Consider the following 17,471-nt stretch of genomic DNA (forward strand, 5'->3'; position numbering starts at 1 on the left):
TATTTTAATAGACGCCTGTGTTCGCAAATGGAAGTTAACAGCTTGATAGCACATAATAATAAGCATCCATCCATTTTTTGGTACAAGTACAGAAATGTCCCACTGTTTGGGAAAGTGCTTGAAACTGATTGCAAATGTAATTATTTTGCTTTCATAATAATGCATCTTTCCAAATATTTACCTATTTAAGTTAAATGTAATATTGCTTTTGCATAAAATGTAAAGTCTAATGGAGTCCACACATGTGCCTATTGCATAATCTGCGCAGGTAGCAGCATTATCCCACCTCACTCGTTTTAATGCAGTGGGGGAAAAAATGTGTAGATGTTGTTGCTTGACAATCGTGGCTTGAAGATAAAAGCTATAAACCTTTGAGAAAAAATATATTGATTGAATCAAAAAGGCGTTCAAATTGTGCAATGAGAAGAATTAATATAGATCGCGCCACAAAACACATTAAAACGCAAGTAACAAGCCCGATTTACAAAATGTAAGGAGTAGAAAGTACAGATATTTGTGTAAAAATGTGAGTAAAAGTAAAAAGTTGTCAGAAAAATAAACAATTAAGTACTGATACCAGAAAAATCCACTTAAGTACGATAATCAAGTATTTGTACTTTGTTACTTCCCATCTCTGCCCCAACACTGCTTGGGGTGTTCCTAATCCTTACACTTATATATTTTCTTGTCAGATAAACCTAATGATTGTATCAGCCGTATTTCACAGATTGTACCAACCTTGTTTTTCGAGTTGCCAGTAGCCTGCAGCAGTATCCTTTTGGAGCGCATCTTCTCGTACCACTTGGTGACCGCCGCCAGGGGGAGTTTGACTGTCTTGGCGACCTGAGCCAGCTGCTCCTCTGTGGGCTCCGGGTTCTGACTGTAGGCCTTCAGAAGAGGAAGGAGTCGTTCTGCTGCGCCACTCTTATCCTTATCCAGGAGAGAGTTGAGTGAGATGGTGGTAGGCGACGCTTTGGCATTACTCTCTTTACTCTCTAGCATTTTACGTTTACCCGGACAGCTGTCGCAAAGCAGACAGTACGCATAGTTATGAAAGTTATCTCCACACGAGACGCCGGCGTGAACTGTTCCAGAGCACGAGACTTTATCCGTTTTTGATGCCGTTTCTGTTTCTTCCTCTTCATTTTCATCTGCCTGCATCTCCCCCTCTCCTTCACTCTGTATTTCTGGTTCAATTTTGGATGGGGATTCTGGTTCGGTTTTGATTTGGATTCCTATGGGGGCAGTCAAGTTTTGCTCTTCACAATTTTCAGTATTGTCAGTCTCCTTCGTCTCCTCAGTTGCTGTGTCTGTAGTCTTTTCCGGGGTTGACTTTAACTCTGTGGCCTGCGTGTTGGAATTGGTGACTGGCATCTGGCGGACCACGAGGCTCTGTGACCCGTCTGCCCTCCTCACCAGCAGTAACGTTTGATGGGTGAGCTTTGGTTGTGCCGCCCGAGCTTGCGCCAACCTGGCGGCCTGGGCAGGGGTTATCTTGATTATAGACGGCGTTTTGCTGAGGTTTCCCATTTGGACTGGTTTGATGATGTTTACCTGTGTGGGTTTAGCAGTTCCTGATGCTTGGTTTTCAGACGAGCTGGACTGAAGCGAATGAACCTGCAACACTTTCGGCTGTGGGACATTAGACGTTGTGGAATTCGTCTGCGTCACGTTAGTTTGCCCCACAGCGGGCTGCGTTGTGTTTACTTTTACAGCCTTGAGTTGTCGGTCTAACTGTGGATTGTAGTTGATGATTATTTTGGGGTTTCCGTCTTGTCCCACAACTGGCAAAGAGATAGCGGAGATCACCTGCGGCTGCGTCTGTGACTGCGTCTGCTGTGGTTGCAACACAACAGCTTGAGTCTGCGCTGGAACTTGTCCTACGATTTTAGCACTTGTTCCGTTAGCATTGGTGCTAGTGACCATTTGCCTCATGACATTGCTATCCATTGCCACATTCAGCGCGTTCTGTAAGTCACTAAGGTTGATGCTGATTGGCTGGACCAGCCCGACTGTAGGCAGGACTAATGTTTGGAGGACGCTCTGCGGAGCCACGACTCCATTGGTTGTGGTGGCAGCCATGGCAGGAGTGGCTGAGGCAGGTTTGGGTTGGTGTTCGACTGGCTCCTGTTTGATCTGTTTGAGGGTGAGCTGCTTTTGCGGAGGCTTGTTGGTAATGTTCACCACCTTCTCTCTCAGAAGGATGTGAGTTGGGCGGGGAATAGTTATAGTCGTTTTCACTCCAGGTGTACGAGTGACGCCGATTATGCTTGAACACTTCTTACTGCTGATGTGAGAACTGTAGGATCCCGAGTGAGAGAATCGTTTTCGACAATTGGGGCACTCATATGGCTTCTCACCTGGATAAACACAAAGATGAAGTCGTCGTTAAAAGACAGTAGTGTAAAAAAAAATATATTGTCAGAAAAAAGAAGACTTTAAGTAAGCTGGGATAAATTATATTGATTAACAGTGGCTAATAAAGAGTGTAATAACCAGAGTTTGGTGTAACAAGTATCACAGTAACACATTCCTCTATTCTAATGCAGTAATGTAACGAATTACATTTTAAATTTGTGCAATTTGATTACAGTTACTAAAGTCAATTTAATTGCGTTACTTGCAATAAAGTTTTAAGAAGAAAAAATACTTCTTTTAAATCCCCCTTTTCAGCTGCAACTTCAGTTAATGAGCAAGCACTTGAGTAGAAAGCATTCTATGATGATACTTGTCACCTAGGAGGACACCGGCGCCCAAAAACACCCAACTTAGCCTAAACAGGCTGCAGGATCAGGAGTGAAGGTATCTTCTGAATGTGAAGAGAAGCGTAGCTGCTAGGGGCAGTTCATATATCTCATCTTTTGCATGCGCACATGGAGCACACACATTTCCCAGGCGCACCAGTTGAAAACTGCGAGTCACGTGACAGGAACTGACAGGTCAGCTTCATGCTTTGTATGGAATATACACAGTTGGGTTGACTAATTACCTCAACAAACACAGAACACCCAAACACTGCAGTGCTTTTTCATAATATAGATGTCAATAGTTACAGGTATCCAGTTTTCTTTCAAATGTCTTCTTTTGTGTTAAAAATAAATAAATAAAAAAACAGGTTTGGAACAAGTGAATGATGAGAGAATTTTAAGTTTTGGAATTATCTCTAAGTCTTTTTAATATCTCAAGCTGCTGTGATTAACCCATTGTAATGTTTTTAGTGAATATTACATTTCTGAAAAAGCTAGTTTATTATTGCATTTTTATAGGTATATTTTATGTTTTAAAAGTAACTTCAAAGTAAAGTAATAAGTAATCTGATTACTTTTTACATAAAATAATTAGTCATGTAATCAGACTACAAATTTCCAGTAATGATCACTAATTTGATGTTTGTTTGTATACTTTATTGTCCCTCAAGGGGAAATTTTTGTAGACTCACCCAGCACTTCAGCAGGTTCTGACACAATAACTATTTAAAAGAATAAGTCAACATGCAAAAGAATTACACACACTAATGTTCAGTTTTCAATAGTCTGATTGACACTGGAATAAAAGAGTTCTTAAATCTGTTCCGTTTCCAGCGGAAAGTTCGGTATCTTCTTCCAGAAGGTAAAAGTTTGTAAGATGGGAAAAGTACATGAGATGGGTCACTTAAAATTATTTTAGCTTCATTCAGAGTGCATTGCTCGTAGAGTGTTTGTGTACTAGTAAAAGTGTCGGATCCTATTAGTCTTGTAGCAGTTCTGATAATATTAAAAATGTTTGATTTCAGATTTACAGATATCGATTACTTTTTAAAAGTAACTTGCCCAACATTAACTAAATTTATTACACAGTAAAATAAATTCAGTGTAAATGCAAGTTTCCAGGTGTTTTCTGTATTTTTGATCAAATAAATTAGGAATTGATGAGTATAAGAGCCAGAAATGTTGCAAAAATGCAGAACTAAAATGTTAAAGGGCTGCAGCAAACTATTTTTTTGATTAATCTAACATTTAGAATAAAATAATAATCATTTATTCAACGAGTCAAGGGAATATATGCATAAAAGCATAGAAATCTGCATTATCTAAGTGCAGTATTCACGCGTGCAGACCTTTATCACACTATTACCATCGTGTAGAGCTCAACGCTGCGTTTTGCGACAGCAAACACAAACACACGGCAGTGCTCACAGGTAAACAGTTTGATGGCAAACAAAAGAGCATGGCTTTATTTGCGAGACAATTAATACGCGTTATTGTCTACGTGCACCTTATAGCATGCACGTAAAAGATGAAAAATAATAAACTGCACTTAAAGCTTTTGTAAAGTTTCTCTACAAAAACGGTCTCAACAGTAGTACCATAACCTCGACGAGCTGTGTGCTGACACGTGACTTTCCACAAGAAGCGTCGGGAGGCGTATAACTTGATCAAATAATGATTAAAAGTCACTTTAATCAAAACAGCCCTGACTGATAAGTCTGACTTTGCTTTATTACATGCAAAATAAATGATTACATTACTGTAATTATATCATTGCTAGTTCCTATTATTATTGCGTTGCCTAATGAAGGGTCACTCACTGCTCGAGCAGAACTCGCTTCTCTCACCTGGATGTTTTGGGGTGTTTCCTCTCAACTCTCCAACATGCACGATGCGCTCCAGTGAAAGGCTATGTCCGCCTCGCAAGTATTGCACATAAGAGCATTTTAGGTTTCTTAACTTTGTGAAAAGTTTCCACGCGTTGTTAGTTTGGATTCGTTTGCACTCGTTGGTCATTCGCGCTGTTTTCTCTACCTGAATTGCATTCCTGAGGGTTGAATTTCACTATAGCGCCAGCAGCGGTCAAATCGCGCTATTGCAGGCTCTAACATTAGAACTACTGGACAACATGGTATGAAATAGAGACTGAAATAATAAATAAATAACTGTAACTGTATATAACCTTGGGGAAAATGCTAGAAATTGTTCCAACTATTGACATATTTAATACAAACACATTTAAATGCACTGAAAATCCTTCCATGTTGATCCTCCAACAAGAGCTCAATTGTAAAGGAAATGCAGAAGATGGAGAGACTGATGTGTAACCCAAGACTGGATTCAAAAAAGTGCAGCAAGAATTGGGGAAATGGACTGAGTGTGTCATTTATATCATCAATAATAGGTCAGTAATCTTTAATAATATTGGTAACACTTTAGTTTAGGTCACAATTCATGCTATTAACTACTGACTTACTATCTGACTACTATAACATATTAACTGTTCATTAGTAGATAATAATTTGGATCTTTTTCTGCATCCCTAATCCTACCCATAACCTAAATCCAACATCTACCTTAATTACTATTAATAAACAGCTAATTAGTAGTTTATTAAGCAAGTAGTGTTGGCTTGTTGTACTGTGAATTGTGACTAAAGTGTTACCATAATATGTCATAATGTGCTTCATATGTATAGTGACTTGTTTTTGTAACCCCATATGACAACCGCTTTGCACACTCCTCCCCTTTTTTCATCTTGTTTTTTTCTAAAATAAAAAAACTATTAAACTACTGTGAAAAGTATTAAACTGCTACTTAGTATAAAACTAAACAACTGGACAACAAATAATATTCATTATCATTTAATGTCAGTTTTTAGTTCAGCCCTCAAATATCATTTGGTGTCTAAAAAGCAGGTTAAAGAGTTTTTCTTTTTACTGTTCATGCTTGAATACAAATAAAAAGTCCTTCTGATAATATAAAATATGATCAAATTCTAGATAGACCGGTTTAGAAATTTCCCACAGTGAATTTATTATGAGAAGTTATTATGGAAGCCTGTTTCTACCTCAGAGTGAAAAAAAAGTTGTATTATCGCACAGTGGCAATTTTCTCTCACAATGTAACTTTGTATTTCATTCATTCATTTATGAATTTTCCTTTGGTTTAGTTTCTTTATTCATCAGGGGTCACCACAGTGGAATGAACCACCAACTTATCCAGCATATGGCTTTGTGATTTGGGGAAAACGTCTAATTAAAATCTTTTTTTAACAGATTTAGCAATTTTAGTTGCTGGTGGTTTTATTTCCTCATGCTGCCAACGATTCTGCGACAGCTCTTTCAAATGACCGGTTTTTGTTCTGTGTCTGTGACTTTGAAACCACAATATTTCCATATTACTGACATGCTGTTTTCCTTTGATATTAGTCCGGTGTCTATTAATGTTTCTGAAGTGGCATCATCCCACTCGTCCGCGCTTTTGTTTGTTTTTATTTTATTGTGGGCGTTCCACATAGTTCGTTCGCACAATTCTGATTGGGCAGAACGAAAGTGTGCTCACTCAATTGGCTTGTAAGACTGTCACACACAGACGGCAGTCACACATTTGCTCTGGGTGGAGGAATTAAATAATACATATATAATTTATATTGCAGCCTCTTGCCATTAGCTAATCGTGATGTTTCAAATTCCAATTGCGATTTAATTGCGATTAATTGCAAAGCTCTGTCGGATGCCCTTCCAGCTGCAACCCAGCACTGGGAAACATTCATACACACTTATACACTTCGGCCAAGTTAGTTTACCCAATTCACCTGTATCGCATGTCTTTGAACTGTGGAGGAAAACCAGAGCACCCGGAGGAAACTCACGAGAACACAGGGAGAACATGCAAACTCCACATAGAAATGCCAACTGACCCAGCAGGGACTTGAGGCAGCGACCTTCTTGCTGTGGGGCGATTGTGATAACCACTGAGCCACTGGTATTTCATAGTTAAATGTTTTTAATCTTTATGTTCTCATTCAATTCATTCATGTTCCCTGGGCTTAGTCCCTTATTCATCAGGGGTCGCCACAGCGGAATGAACCGCCAGCTTTTCCGGCATATGTTTTACTCAGCGGATGCCATTCCAGCATCTTCATGTTCTCATAATGTGAAAATATTCTCCACCACAGCTAACACATTTGCCATCATTTCTCAACATTTGTAGCAGTTGCCTTCAAACGTTTAAACACGGCTTGTGCAACAGTACAAAGCTTATGAATGTTATTAAGTTATTGTTAATTAGGGATTTTTGATTTGTTAACCAATTATTTCATACAAGTTATCTCATGTATAGGTGACATGGTGGCTCAGTGGTTAGCACAGCAATAAGGTTGCTGGTTCGAGTCCTGACCGGGCCAGTTGGCATTTCTGTGTGGAGTTTGCATGTTCTCCCCATGTTGGTGTGGGTTTCCTCCGGGTGCTCCAGTTTCCCCCACAGACCAAAGACATGCAGTATAGGTGAATTGGGTAAGCTATTTGGCCGAAGTGAATAAGTGTGTATGGATGTTTCTCAGTATTGGATTGCAGCGGAAAGGGCATCTACTGTGTAAATCATATGCTGGATAATTTTGCAGTTCATTCTGCTGTGACGACCCCTGATAAATAAAGGCACTAAACTGAAAAGAATATGAATGAATGATTTGTGATATGTTAACCAAATATTCATGCTAATAATTTCCTCTATAAACAACATGGCTCTGGAACAGGCTTTCATGACCCAGGATTAAAAGGATAGTTCACCCAAAAATATACACTACCTCATAATTTACGCTCTCTCAAGTGGTTTTAAACTTGTATGAGTTTCTTTTTTTCTGTTGAGCACAAAAGAAGATATTTAAAAAAATGCTGGTTGACGGTACCCATTGACTTCCATATAAGGAAAAAAAAATACAATGAAAGTCAATGTCTGTGTCTTATTTCAGAGGCTGCATCTGAAGGGCACTTCATCATCGTGGCATGATGAAGGCTGCCTCATTTCAACATGATTCTGAAGCTCCTTCAAATGCAGCCTCAAAACGCGTCCTTGTTTCCCAGGTAATGAAGGACACAACCGGTGGATGCTTCCTAACCTCGAATATCCCAAGGTTCATTGCATGCTGATAACAGCTGGAACTCTGGGTTAAATGTATTAGGTTTATTTTACTTGGATATCTAAACACATGTAAACAAACAGAGTATGAAATGTCTTAATACAAAGTGATTTTATAGACAGTTTACATTTTTATGTGAACATGTATGGAATAAAAGAATTATACACTCACCGGTCACTTTATTAGGTACACCTTACTAGTACCGAATTGGACCCACTTTTGCCTTCAGAACTGCCTTAATCCTTCATGACATAAATTCAATAGGGTACTTGAAATATTCCTCAGAGATTTTGCTCCATATTGGCATGAAAGCATCACGCAGTTGCCGCAGATTTGTCAGCTGGACATCCATGATGCCAATCTCCCGTTCCATCACATCTCAAAGTTGCTCTATTGTATTGAGATCTAGAGACTGTGGAGGCCATGTGAGTACTCATTGTCATGTTAAAAAAACCAGTCTGAGATGATTCGCGCTTTATATTTTGGTGAATTGTAGCCTCAGTTTCCTGTTCTTAGCTGACAGTAGTGGTACCTGGTGTGGTCTTCTGCTGCTGTAGCCCGTCCGCCTCAAGGTTGGATGTGTTTCAGCATTTAGAGATGCTCTTCTGCATACTTTGGTGGTAACGAGTGGTTATTTTAGTTACTGTTGCCTATTGTCTATCAGGTTGAACCATTCTCCTCTGACCTCTGACATCAACAAGGCATTTGCACCCACAGAACTGTCACTCACTGGATGTTTTCTCTTTTTCGGACCATTCTCTGTTAACCCTAGAAATGGTTGTGCGTGAAAATCCCAGTAGCTCATCAATTTCTGAAACAATTGAGCCTGTCTGGCACCAACAACCATGCCATGTTCAAAATCACTTAAATGACCTTTCTGATGCTCGGTTTGAACTGCAGCAGATCGTCTTGAACATGTCTACATGCGTAAATGTAGAGTTGCTGCCAAGTGATTGGCTGATTAGAAATTTGTGTTAACAACCAGTTGGAAAGGTGTACCTAATAAACTGACAGGTGAGTGTTCTCCAGGTTCTGTAAACCAGGAATGTCCAAACTCGGTACTGGATGGCCGGTGTTCTGCATAATTTAGCTCCAACTTCCTTCAACACACCTGCCTGGAAGTTTGTAGCATAACTAGAAAGAGCTTGATTAGCTGGTTCAGGTGTTTAATTGCAGTTGATACTAAAATATGCAGGACACTGGCCCTCCAGGACCGATTTTGGACACCCCTGCTGTAAACCTTGCTTTGCCTTCAGATTGCTTAAAATAAGTTTTAAAATCTCATTGAAAAAATAAAAGTAATTACAAATTTTATAACTGCTTATTAACAGCAACTGTTACGCTTGCTAGGTGATGCGATCTGTCCTCTGTAGGCTAGATTGTCTGATTTCAAAACTCTCGGTTTGGCCTGTGTGGACTTTGAAGGACTCACCTTTGGAGTTTGACATGAGAGGCAGCTAATGGGTCTCATCAACCAGCATTTTTTAAAATATCATCTTTGATTTTAACAAAAGAAAGAATCTCAAATAGATTTAGAACAAATGAAAGATTATTAAATGATAGCTTTTTTTGGGTGAACTATTCTTTTTATTAGTATCCACATGCAGTTAGCAAATGCTTTCTGTATGCGGCTGTGCTTTGTCAACTGACCGCTGTGGATGCGCAGGTGCTCCTTCAGGTGATGCTTGTATTTGAAGGCCTTGGAGCATTCTGTGCACTTAAACTTCCTGCTTCCCGACTGCGTAACAGTCCGCTGCGAAAACCAAGAGACAGGAAGAAGCAAATGTTTTCAAAGTGTTTCTTCAAAGCAGTGTGAGTCAACATTTGACAGTGTGTCATTTCCTCCACAGAGGTGTGAACTCCTGAGGGTGTGAGCTGAGCTGTACCTTCTCTCGGAGCTGTCTGTGTGCTGTCATGTGACGGACGAGCTGCGTGCGGTAGGTGAAGGTGTAGCTGCAGAGGGAGCAGCAGTAGTTGTCGTCGTTCTTCTCATGGCGTAGTTTGATGTGCTCCTTCAGAGACGTGTGCCGCTTGTAGCCGCGAGAGCAGTGCGGACAGTTGTGCAGGTGTGAAAACGCATCAGGGGTGCCTGATGGAGAGATTCAGCATTTTAGAAGAAAAAGTGTATAGAAATAGCAGATGACAATGAGGGAAAGACAGTGGACAGGGTATCTGCAGGTTTCTAGGAGTTATGTTTAATATCACACAGAATGAAATTTAAGAGCAATTTTCTAGTGCAGAATTTGCAAAAAAAAAAAAAAAAAGCATGCAACACAACTAATGATCATCCTTAACCTTAACCAGGCCCGTAGCCAGGGAGGGTTTGCATGGTTTGAAAGACCCACCCCCCACTATTTTTGACAGTATGCCATCATAAACTGTGGGGGAAAAAACAATAGAAGACGGCTTTAAGACTAATTTAATTTTTAATTTTTCAAATGGACAAACTCTGACAATGAAATAAGCTGGCCAGATTCAATTAGTTTGACATGGGGTCCAGTTTAGGAAAAGCATCCTAAATAAAGGTCCGGAGAGATATGACTTGCTATATAAATGATGACAACAGCAATATAAGAGCCCATATGCTATATTTTTGCTCCTTAAGACACACACCTTGGCTTTTTTTTATGATTGTAGTCTAAAGAACAATCACAGTTTCGAGGATATCACAATTATTAAGTGAAGTTTATTCATAAACTAATTTCGAGAGGATCACGTGCTTATGATTTATCAAGTCCAGTCTCGTATTTGCTAATCACTAATCTTCCAATCATACGAGCCCTAAGGCACCATAAATAGTCTAAGTTTTCAGTTCACTTTATCTTCGTTTGGAAGAAAACCCCCCTCCTCCCCTATTCTCCTCCTTTACCTGCAATTGGGCGGCACGGCGGTCCAGTGGTTAGCACTGTGAACCACACAGCAAGAATACTGCCGGTCCTAGTTCAATAGGACCGGTGAGTGTTTCTGTGGGGAGTTTGTATGTCCTTCCCGTGTCCGCGTGGGTTTTCCCCGGGCTCTCCGGTTTCCTCCCACCATCCAAAGACATTCAACATACTTAACAATCAAGCTTGTCTAATTCCTTACGTTCCCTTAGCTACAGCGGCAGGGGAGTTCTGAGATCCACCGAGCTCAGGCTCCCTTCTTGCTCTGCCAACGGGAGGAAGCCCCGGGCTCGAGGAGCCCTTGAGCTCGGGGCTCTCTCCCGGGACAGCATGCCAAATAAGCTTTGTAAATCATCAGCTAAGTGTGAACTCTTGAAGCATTATTAAATTCAAAACACTACTAGTTTAGAAAGTCACAATAAAACTGCTTATATTTTAAAGTGTTGTTTATTGCTGCTCAGTAACCAAACACAGCACAAAATATTCATAAAAGACTAAAAATAAATGAAAAAGTTTTGAAACAGTAACAATGATCATTTTATATCAGTTTCCCCAAATTGTATCAACAAAACAAACAAAACAACTTTCCAATGTCAATAACTTTTGCCTGTTATTAAATGAAATATAGCAATATTTAATGTGTACAGCTTTTTTATTATTGTTTTATGGATACTTATTTTCTGATTTTGTTTGATCTTGTTCTGATAAGGCATTTGCTGACAACTTTGACATGACTGATGCTTTCTCTCTTTAAACAATTTCGACTAATGCCTAGCAGAATTAGTTTTTTAATCAGCAAACATTTTTAAAAAAGCTTAAAGAAACATTTAAAGTTCCCATGAAGTGCTTTAAAATGTGTGTTTTTTTATTCGATGTTAGATGTAATAAGAGGGTGGGACATACAGTAGCTCCAATAGCACAATATCACAGCTCTGCCAGTGAGCGGTTGAGCTCAAATGAAAAGCAAATGAGAAGCGTCTTGAAGGCGCGGGGCATGACAGATACTAGAGAGGATTTGATTGGTCAAGATTTGATGAGAAACTGAAGTATGGGGTGACGTGAAAAAAAATCTTTGATCCATTTAGGTGGAAGAGACTAACTAAAAGCTTTACAGTACATGTTTATATCAGTTTTACATCTTCAAAACACAAATATTGTACCACACTAGCTTATAGATATCATTGAAGACTAACATACAGATACTGACATCTAAAAAACTTTATTTTAATTTGACTGGACCTTTAAAGTGGCTTAAATTACAAAAACACACACTTCTTTAGGTGTTAAGATTGGATTCTTAAGACTTCTGAAATGCGGAGACATTTTAACACTTATTAAGGCCTTATTTTAAACTATGAGATTGCGTTTTGTTTTAGTACCGTTCTCATCGTGGACTCCTCGCTCCGGCGTTCTCTGATGCTCCTCTGCTGCATCTGGGTAAACAGGCTCGGTTTTGGTCTGCTTTTCCTCACTGGTTGCTTCATCTTGAGCACCATCTTCCTCATCACTGACGCACTCCTCTTTCAAACACACACAGGCAGATTAGATCGACTGAAATGCACACAAACACTGTCTTGTTAGCTTTTGCATCAATTTTTGCATGCTGCTTTGCCAATTTCTTTTTAACGGAAAGAAGATTTTTTTTAACACATTTCTAAACAATAGTTTTTATAACTAAAAAATTAAAAACTGCTTTTATTCTAGCTGAAATAAAACAAATAAGACTTTCTCTAGAAGAAAAAGTATTATAGGAAATACTGTGGAAAATACGAGGAGGGCTAATAATATTGCCTTAAACTGTATGTGCATACAAACAACAGATTTTTTTAGGCTAGAGGATCATTTTGTGGTTTATGATCTGGACAAATAAAATGCATACTCTATGGGTGGGGTAGAGCGAAATCGATGGTAACATTTAAGCTATACAAGGATTTTAAAAAGGTAAACGATTATTTTGGGTCTTCAGTGCAATCCTTAATGGCACGATGTGTAATTTTTTCCACCAGAGGGTGCTTATTCACAACAAACAAAGGTGACTTCATGACACAGTGGCTGGTTCTCAATTCCTAGAACGCATAGAACAGACTTGCATTCTTGTGAAGACTGGTCTTGTCAGTTTACCTCGGGAGACCGCGAGAACAGAGAATGTGTCCTGTAAGAAATTAGATGCTAATAATAATAATAATAATAATTCCTTACATTTATATAGCGCTTTTCTGGGCACTCAAGGCGCTTTACACATAGGGGGAATCTCCTCATCCACCACCAGTGTGCAGCATCCAGCTGGATGACGCGACGGCAGCCATTTTGCGCCAGACCGCACACCACACATTAGCTGATTGGTGAAGAGGAGACGGAGTGATGAAGTCAATGATCATATGGGGATGGTTAGGAGGCCATGATGGACAGAGGCCAGTGGTAGGATATGGCCAGGATGCCAGGATGCTCTTTTCGAAGGACATCCTGGGATTTTTAATGACCACAGAGAGTCGGGACCTCGGTTTAACGTCTCATCCGAAAGACGGCGCTCACTAAGCAAAATAGAGTCCCTGTCACTATACTCGGGCGTTTTTTATTTTTCACATTGTCATTATGGGGTATTGTGTGTAGAATTTTGAGGAAATAAATTAATTTAATCCATTTTGGAATAAAGCTGTAACATAAAAAAAGTGAAAATGAAGCGCTGTGAATACTTCCCGGATGCACTGTATATCTATTGGTTTTGATTTTGATATTATACATTGTGCCTTCAAATATATTCTTTAAATATCTCATCAAATGATTCTTGTTCTAAATACGTCTGGCAAGATGTTTGGTCTATAAATTGTTTTCTGTAAATAGTGGTATAAAATGTGTCATTTTTTTTATATGTATACAAGTGTGTCGAAAGGACATCACCCCATTTTACTTTGAAAAGTGCAGTGCTCAAGATGACATTAAACATTAGCCTTTAAATATTTGCATTAAGCTTTACCATAATGTTAATTAAGACCCCTTGAAATGATAATTAAGACTTTCCTTAGCCTTTTAAGCTTTTTTTTAATAGTCTTAAATTTGATACAGCTATTTTTAAGGTCCCGCAGGACTGACTGCAGCCTAGTTTAGTGAAATACATACAGAGTTTAAATAAAATGGAATAACACACACACACACACACACACACATTACATTTGTGGGTTGGATGGTAACGTAGCAATTTGGTAATACTACAGTGTATTTATATTTGACTGGGAAAAAGGCCAGTAGGGCCCACGCCCTGTGCTATGGAGGCCCGTAAGGACCAGGTGACACATTACAAATGATTAGACCAGGGGTCAGCAACCCGCGGCTCTTGAGCCGCATGCGGCTCTTTAGCGCTGCCCTTGTGGCTCCCTGAAGTTTTTTCAAAAATGTTCAAAAAGATGGGGAAGGTTAGTATATATTTTTGTTTTAATATGATTTCTATAGGAGGACAAACATTTTTAACGTTTTCAAATGCTGTAAAAGTATCTAGAATTAATATTTAATTTCAACATTTCTGTCAACGAAGATTTGCCTCATAGCCTGCGACACAGGTTTCTATCAGCAGGGCGGGATGCCGGGCAGGTGGCTGTTGTAAACAAACCGGGAGATAATAAAGCATGGAAAACCGTTCACAGATGGTGACTACATGAAGGAGTCATTCATCAACATATTAGAACACCTACAGTAATTGCAGACTTCAACAACAAAACCAAGATAATACAAAAAATTAAAGATATACCTCTCTCCGCTAAGACAGTGAAGGAAAGGGCTATTAAATTGGCAGGTAACATCACCGATCAGCAAACCAAGGACATTAATTCAGTGCCAGCATACTCAATTGCCTGTGATGTGACCGATATTCAATGCGCTTTTATGCAGGTATGTGAACTCTGATGGACCGCAAGAAGAAATGATCAAATTAATATCACTGAAAGACCAGAGGCTGTGCTGAAGTGTTTAAATGACAACGAAATAAACACCAACCACCTGATATCAGTGGCTATTTAATCATTAAGGCTCATTATGTATTTGTAGCCAACTTAGTCATTTTTATAGTAGGCTAATATAGCTACTATAGATACATACAGCATGTGTATCCTTCATTATAAGGCTTATATAAGGCTTTACATTTTTTGCGGCTCCAAACATATTTGTTTTTTGTTTTTTTTGGTCCAATATGGCTCTTTCAACATTTTGGGTTGCCTACCCCTGGATTAGACCCTGAGAGAGAGAAATAAGCTCACGCACACCTGATCCAGCCATCCTAACCTAACACCAACAGACATCACAGTCCAGCTGTTTAACCTTTTCCGAAATCATTTTACCATTAATTTCAATAGCAATTATAATGTCAGCGTGATTTAAAACACTGTGTTATATATCCTGATTCCACTTCCCTGTTTCTGTTCTATCTTTAAATGCCCCTTCTTAAGGCTGGAATACAATGCACGCCTGAACACTTCATGACTTGTAAACAGTTGCAGAGAAAACGACTGACAAGAACTAAATCACAAACTACTAGACTATCAAGTCATTTTGAGAACCACAAACTCAAACAGAAACACATGCCTCATTTCAAGATGCATGACAAATTAAAACATGTGTTCTCTCATTAAAATATCTGTCTGGAGTCTGCGTCTACATGTGAACTCATTCAGACTGCAGATCATGATTGTCATAAATGAATCATCCTGCCAGTCATACTGAACATCTTAGTGAAGGTAGTGCAGTATTCCAGCATATAAAATGAACTGATTGGATAAAAGTGTGTTGCATTACACTGACCTTTGACCCTTATTTCTCGTATTAAAGTTTCTGGCCCCAGGCTGCCATCTGTTGAAAGGAAAAAAAACAACTCAATTATAATTTGAACAAGTGATCAATACCTTGTTTTGGTAGATAGCTAGGTGGAGAGTTGGTCTTTGGTGTCTGTCTGAACACATTTGACAGAGGACAGTATGAAATCGATCTTCTTAAATGCATTTTGTCAGCCTCTGGAAGTGGTCTAAAGTGGACAGGCTCCCATTTACGCCTGGATTTAGCATCATTCACTCATGATCAGGTTAATAAAAATACATCTTAAAGGGAGTGTTCACCCAATAATAAAAGTGTACATGGGAAAACTAGGTTGCTGTTGAAGTGATTGCGCTCAACTTGCGGTCTGTGAGAGTCTTAATATATGAGAGTCTTGATCTGTGAGAGTCTTGATATATTGTTATTTTTAATATTCTATTTTTATTTTTTACATTTCTTTGCTTTATTTCTATATTATATTTTATGTTCATATTTGTTTGCACTACTGCTGCACTGCTTTGGCAATACGAATGTACAGTTGTTTGTCATACCAATAAAGCACCTAAAATGTGAAATGTGAAAAATGTCTTAACGCCCCAGTATAGTAAAGGGGACAGTTTACTGTGAGTGACGTCTCTCGGATGAGACGTTAAAGTCCTGACTCTTTGTGGTCATAAAAAAATCCCATGGCACTTCACATAAAGAGTAGGAGTGTAACCCAGGCAAAATTCCCTTTAATGGCCGTTACCCATCATGGCCTTCCAATCATCCCCATCCACCAAATTGTCTCTATCACTGTCTCTTCACTCCACTAATAGCTGGTGTGTGTTGAGCGCACTGGTATGTTGTCCTGTGGCTGCCGGCGCATCATCCAAGTGGATGCTGCACACTGGTGATTGTGAGGAGAGACCCCCCCTCATGATTGTGAAGCGCTTTGTGTTAATGGCCAAACAGGATAAATGCACTATATAAATACACATTACATTACATTTACTTACTATTTACTCAGGTGGTTCTAAACAACTTCACGGGTTTCTTTTTCTGTTGTACAAAAATTTTTTTTACAATATTTTGAAGAATGCTTGAAAGCAGTAAGTGAGAGAACTTTTACATTTGTGATTCAGTACACTTGGTCCAGACTAAAGGCAACAAATGATACATTGTAGCATTTTTCTGCCGTTTTTGGTTTGTTTTTACACCACACTGATTGCTTTGGTCTGAAACAGTTGAAAAGAACCAAAATGCAGTCATGTGACAAAATCCACATCTCTCATTGGCCAGATGTTATTGAACGTATTTGCGTAACTGCTTTTTGATTGGTCAGAATTAACATGCCAATGGAACTCCTGCAAGTAAACAAACCGTTGTTTTTTTGCAGTGATGACCGCGCTGGCTGATTGTTTCCCTGCTCATAGTATACTATATGGTTGGTATAAATTTTTTTTGACAAACTATACATTTTGAGAATGAAGCGTGGCTGGAAAACAATGTTTTAATGCATCGCAAGTCACTTTAGGAGGAGGTGTGAATTAAATGTTAAACTGCGACATGGTCAGCTTCTGAAAATATTACTACCGATCCATCATGTAATGTTTTGTTGGTAAAGCGCTGTCGACAAATATTTTTCCTCCACATCCCAAAATGTACAGTGCATCGGACTACGGCAGCTGGATTAGTCCAAAAAGGCGCAGTAGTTTTTGCGTTTGGGTTATAGTTCAGATCATGTTCTCACCACAAACGAACCACTCCAGGGTTTGTTTAAAAGCGTACCGAGACCACCTCTTCAAGGAGGTCTCTGTATGCTTTTTTGGCTCGCTTTTGGTGCGCACTCGAATGCGACTGTTACATTCACACCTGCCCAAACAAACATGCAAAGAGTAAATGATGACAGAGTTTTCATTTCTG

At 39.2% G+C, this 17,471-nt stretch overlaps 2 protein-coding genes across 4 annotated transcripts in view; one reads left to right on the forward strand and one right to left on the reverse strand.

The window, feature by feature from the left end:
- The window catches only part of LOC147846472 (uncharacterized), a 563,173-nt gene that overhangs the window by 380,712 nt on the left and 164,990 nt on the right, over nucleotides 1–17,471 (forward strand). The window lies entirely within an intron of this gene.
- zeb1a (zinc finger E-box binding homeobox 1a) overlaps nucleotides 1–17,471 on the reverse strand; it is a 45,222-nt gene that overhangs the window by 9,454 nt on the left and 18,297 nt on the right. For 2 of the 3 annotated variants that reach the window (XM_087241317.1, XM_087241318.1), the window contains exons 3-7: nucleotides 15,558–15,605; nucleotides 12,149–12,289; nucleotides 9,774–9,976; nucleotides 9,538–9,640; nucleotides 739–2,360 (exon numbers count right to left, since the gene is read on the reverse strand). In XM_087241317.1, coding sequence (XP_087097443.1) covers nucleotides 739–2,360; nucleotides 9,538–9,640; nucleotides 9,774–9,976; nucleotides 12,149–12,289; nucleotides 15,558–15,605 — 2,117 coding nt within the window. Of the gene's footprint in view, nucleotides 1–738; nucleotides 2,361–4,594; nucleotides 4,784–9,537; nucleotides 9,641–9,773; nucleotides 9,977–12,148; nucleotides 12,290–15,557; nucleotides 15,606–17,471 lie in introns of those variants that run through there. The other variant, XM_087241319.1, reaches the window with a different exon arrangement.

The sequence above is a fragment of the Danio rerio genome, chromosome 2 (genome assembly GCF_052040795.2).
Source record: "Danio rerio strain M-AB ecotype USA chromosome 2, GRCz13ab, whole genome shotgun sequence".
NCBI classification, from domain to species: domain Eukaryota; kingdom Metazoa; phylum Chordata; class Actinopteri; order Cypriniformes; family Danionidae; genus Danio; species Danio rerio.